Here is a 5,287-nt window from a genome sequence, read left to right as displayed (position 1 = left end):
AAAAATAGAAGAATATTCTTTGTTAATCTTATTATATAACTCTCCATTCATATCATAACAAATAGCATCATTGCATTGAAATTTGTATAGAGAAGAAGATGGGTAAGGAAGAAACAGTGGCACTGTTAACAACAAAGAGTGAAGAAGAAAATGAGAATAATAATAATAATGGGGTGGCACCATTAAAGAATGCATTTTTTATACAACTGAAGAAGGTAGGATCCATGGCTGCACCAATGGTAGCTGTTACAGTGTCACAGTATCTTCTACAAGTTGTGTCACTTATGATGGTAGGACATATTGGGGTACTTGTGTCCTTCTCTGGGGTAGCCATTGCATCTTCTTTTGCTGAAGTTACTGGCTTCAGTGTACTTGTAAGGACTTATCATGTTATTGTTTTGTACCTTGTTTTTGTTTCTCTAATATTCATGTTTTTATCAGATTAAGCATTTAATGATTTTTTAGTTTTTTAATTTTTATGTTGTTGATGCTGGTCATTTAAGAGGGGTGAGTCGATCCGTTCTGGTAAGTTTGTTTGCCTTATGACATGACGATCAAATCTTGTGACCGGAAAGTCCTGAGTTGAAATTAAGTCATATAACCTAAAGGTTACGAGTTCGAATCCCGGACTTCACTAGGTGGGAGCCTGAGCAGTTGTCTTTTTTTATTCTGATCATTTTATTACGAAAGACTTAGTTGATTAATTGTGCCAAAGAGGTTCTGTGCAAATTTAATTGTGATTTAGTACAAAGATTAATTTAATCATTCATGTTTTTCAAATATAATTACCAACTTTTTTTTCCCCTGTCAAAATAGTGTTTCTGCACATTTTAGTGTGACTCAGATTAACCATTTAATGATTTTTTGTTTTTTTTATTTTTATCTTGTTGATGCTGGTCATTTAGGAGACGTAAGGCCGTAAGTCTATCCGCAGCGGTAAGTTTGATTGCCTTATGACATGATGGTTATATGATCAAATCTTGTGACCTGAAAGTCCTGTGTTCTAAAAGTCGTGAGTTCAAATCCCAGAAACATTATTTTCAGGAGTCTGGTTGAGTTGTCTTTTCTTATTCCGATCATTTTATTACGAAACCCTTAGTTGATTAAGCGTTGTAAATAGTTTTTGTCCAGATTTAATTGTGACTCAGTACAAAGATGATGTTATCCTAAATAGTTTTTCTAAGTTAACACTTAATCAGGCTTTGGGAATTAGATTGAAAGGGGGAAAATGAAACTAAGGATATTTAACAGGTTTAGTTCTTCACTTAGTGCATATGATCTTGAAGATTGTGTTCCTTGTTTTGAAAGTAAGAATTCTATTTCTATGTTTGAAGTATAGAGTGTTCGATTAGCCGATGACACTTTCTCAGTCTGATACAAAATTTTGAGACATGATCTGCAAAAAATGGTTTATTTCTTAATGAAAAATTCGAAGGTAAGGATGATTACCTCATCAACAACATATGCTAGATTGGTTTGGACCTCGACAAGCTTATTTATAGCATGTTTCGATTTAGGTTTGAGTTGGCGAAAACCACGTAGCGCTGAAAATGTGAGAGCGACAATGCGTAGCTTCTTGCAAACGCTGGTTTACCCATGATGCAACGCAGAAATGAACGCGCTAGTTTTGCCAAGCGTTGTTGTGGTTCATCGTATCTAGTTGTGTCAACTGTTATTGGCATTCGGAAATGGAACATGTTATTCGAACATTGTATTTGATATAATAGTCATTTAACTCTGACTCTCATTTACATTTTATATGCTATATATACAAACAGATCGAAAATAACAAGGAAGCATACATTTGATGTCTCATTTTTGTCAAATGTCAACAAATGTTGTCCGCGTAACATTTTCATTTCGAAATAGTCGAAGCTAAAGTTGCAAACATGAAGATATCTTTTCATTCAACTCTCTAATCTGTCCTTAAATTACTTTACATATGTATGTAAGTTTTGATGTCTGACTCGAAATTTTGAAAAACTTTGCAGCTGGGAATGGCTGGTGCATTGGAAACGTTATGCGGCCAAAACTATGGTGCAGAAGAATATCGAAAGCTCGGAAACTACACTTGCTGTGCAATTGTCACCCTTACTTTGGTTTGTCTCCCCATATCTCTCATGTGGATATTCATGGATAAAATACTCTTGCTATGTGGTCAAGATCCTGAAATTTCTCGTGCAGCTCGCGAGTATTGCATTTGCCTGATCCCAGCACTGTATGGCTATGCCGTTCTTCAATCTCTGATTCGCTACTTCCAGACTCAGAGTATGATCTTTCCCATGGTTTTCAGCTCAATTTCGGTTCTGTTTTTGCATATTCCTATTTGTTGGGGTTTGGTATTTAAATTGGGACTGGGACATGTTGGAGCAGCATTTGCTATTGCAATTTCATATTGGTTGAATGCCATTGGCCTTGGATTTTATATGAAGTATTCTTCGGCATGTCAGAAAACCAAGATTGTGTTTTCTAGTAATGCTTTATCAAGCATTAAAGAATTCTTGCACTTTGCTATCCCTTCTGGACTAATGTTTTGGTAATATATGACAACTTCGCATCTCTCGGAATGCGGTTAAACAATGCTTCTTTCACTTTCACCTTTTCTTTTCTTCTCTTAATTATTTGTCTTACTTCGATGTTCATACTTCATAGTTTTGAATGGTGGTCATTCGAATTGCTTACATTACTTGCTGGGCTTTTACCTAATCCGCAACTCGAGACCTCGGTTCTTTCGGTCTGGTAAGTGGAATCAAGTTCTCATTGCTTATTGAACTTCTGCTTATTACTCAGGTTTTTAACTTATCTCGAACTTTTGCAGCCTTAACATGACTACATTGCACTACTTCATTCCTTATGCTGTTGGAGCTTCGGCAAGGTTCAATCCAAATTCATTTGTTTGTTCTCATAATCTCACACAATGATACTGAAGAGTCATGGTTTTATTAAATGTGACTACAGTTATGTTCATTTTACCACCATTGTAGTCGCAATGCAATTGTCGAGATCACTAAAACTTCACTATTGCAGACACAATTGTGATTACCTAAGTTTATAACCTCGTGTGCGACCATCCGCTGATAAACCTTGACCTTATGAATCTTGATTTGCAGTACTCGGGTTTCAAACGAAATAGGAGCAGGGAATCCGAAGGCAGCGCAAGGCACAGTTCGTGTTGTTGTGATTATCGGAATGGCTGAGGCTGTTATTGTCAGCACATTCTTCTATTGTTGCCGACACATACTAGGATATGCATACAGCAATGATAAGGAAGTTGTAGACTATGTTGCAGAGATGGTTCCTCTTCTTTGTGTTTCTGTTAGTGCAGACAGTATAATAGGAGCACTTTCGGGTAAGTTTCGGTTTTTCAATTCAATCTATGATCATTTCTATCTGCATGCATAACATGTACCTTTCTTTCATGCTTTGTAGGAATTGCCAGAGGTGGAGGATTTCAGAAAATGGGAGCTTGTGTTAACCTTGGAGCATATTATCTTGTAGGAGCCCCTATAGCATTTTTGTTGGGTTTTGTCCTACAACTAAGGGCCAAGGGACTTTGGATAGGAGTTCTAATAGGGTCTATCCTACAAATAATTATACTGTCTGTGGTAATTGCATTAACAAATTGGGAGAAAGAGGTTGGTTTATCCTAACTTTCTTATGTAACTTTTCCATTGCTTGTGTCATTTTACTTTTCTTTCCAATTATCTTGTAACTATTAGTTATTGTTGGAGTCAATAGGGACGGTAATGAAAACCGAACCCATGGGTACCTGCCCGAACTGAACCTGAAATTAACGGGGGAAACCCGATGTGATTGGGTTCGAGTTTTACCCGGGTTTAATTTTTGGGTTCGAGTTTTACCCGGGTTTAATTTTCGGGTTTGGTAGAGCAAAGACCCTAACCCGAATCCGCCTCGAAGTGATGTAATTCAATTTAAAGTTGAAATTTTTATCATGTGCCCATTGTTTTTAATTTCTAATTTTACTATACATACTATTAGATCTTCGAATATAAAAGAAATGAAATAATATAAGAGAAAATAGAAATGCTAGAGAAAAATGAAATGAAAATGATATCATACTTTCTTTAGTACATATATAATTTTCGGGTTTTTTCAAGTTCGGGTTACCCGAAACCCGATGGGTTCAGGGTTGGTATCTTTATTTTCGACCCCGTTGAGTTTCGGTTCAGTTTTTGAATTTCAAGTTCAGGTTTAGGTATGTGCAAACCCGATCCTACCCCGCCCCGTTGCCATTCCTTGGAGATGTTTGTTGCTCAAAAAGATTGTATTTTGTGGTTATTGCAGGCTGCAAAAGCAAGACAAAGATTAGCTGAAAAGTCAATTAAAGCTCATGATGGAGTATTAGTATGAAATTTGAGAAAACTAGGTAGTAGAATAAAGAAAAGAGTGGAAGAAAAAGTATATTTACTGAAAAAGTTGCTAAGTTTATTTTCTATTGTTTCTGTTTGAGTGAACTTAGGCGTAATAGTGAAGTTGTCTAACTTGTGATTTGGAAGCCATAGATTCAAATTCTAGAAACAATAGTATTCACTTGCTAGAGTAAATTGACGTATATCTACTTTTCTCACCACTAAGTCGGAGGCTCGTGTACTAGTCACCCCCGATTTTTTTGTTTAGAAGGTGTGTTTTGTTATTGTAATTGGAGAGCTCTAATTATGTGTAAGAGATAAAACTTATCTTTGTATGTATATATTTATGTGATTTTTGAAGTGGAATTGTGCCTATGGCATATGAGTAAAAGTAATGAGATCTCAAATTTTTTATAACATGCTCCTGCAACATGTATATGGATAGAGGCTCTTATTTTCCAATGCCATTATTCATGCTTCACACATAATTCTATCTATGCATTGTCGGTATAAAGGTTTTTACATAATCAGCACATCCTTCACCATTCATTTAAATTACTTATTTAGAAATAAATGATAATTAAATATGAATGTTGAGTGACATAGTAAGATAACTTATACACTATTGATATATACATTTTTTTTCTTCATCATTAGTTAATAGCAGAATGATTGCATTTGTATTAGTGTTGAGGAATTAAATACATGATAGTGGATTCTAGGGTGTTTTTACTTTTATCTTATCTTCTTTATATACAATTTGCAACATTATGAATCTAGGCACAATGCTAGTGTACATACATAACCAACTAAGGATTGGATTTCTGGTTTTTCTTTATACATGTTTTGAAGTTTAGGGATTTTGGAATATTGCATCATTGATATGTATTACTTAATTAATAATTAATATATGAATA

General features: G+C 35.2%; 1 protein-coding gene across 2 annotated transcripts; it reads left to right on the top strand.

Moving 5' to 3' along the window:
* Positions 285-4,728, top strand: LOC109354846 (protein DETOXIFICATION 9-like). Of its 2 annotated transcripts, none has more exons than XM_019597624.1 (8): positions 285-374; positions 1,992-2,099; positions 2,185-2,268; positions 2,653-2,739; positions 2,819-2,875; positions 3,111-3,349; positions 3,430-3,635; positions 4,306-4,728. In XM_019597624.1, exons 2-8 carry the CDS (start codon positions 2,035-2,037, stop codon positions 4,369-4,371), a joined length of 804 nt encoding a protein of 267 aa, XP_019453169.1. In that variant the 5' UTR covers positions 285-374; positions 1,992-2,034; the 3' UTR covers positions 4,372-4,728. The 2 variants fall into 2 exon arrangements, with proteins under 2 accessions (XP_019453169.1, XP_019453168.1); XM_019597623.1 differs by having other exon boundaries at positions 2,185-2,536.

This window comes from Lupinus angustifolius, chromosome LG08 (genome assembly GCF_001865875.1).
Source record: "Lupinus angustifolius cultivar Tanjil chromosome LG08, LupAngTanjil_v1.0, whole genome shotgun sequence".
Lineage (NCBI taxonomy): Eukaryota > Viridiplantae > Streptophyta > Magnoliopsida > Fabales > Fabaceae > Lupinus > Lupinus angustifolius.
This window is presented reverse-complemented; position numbering and strand designations above follow the sequence as displayed.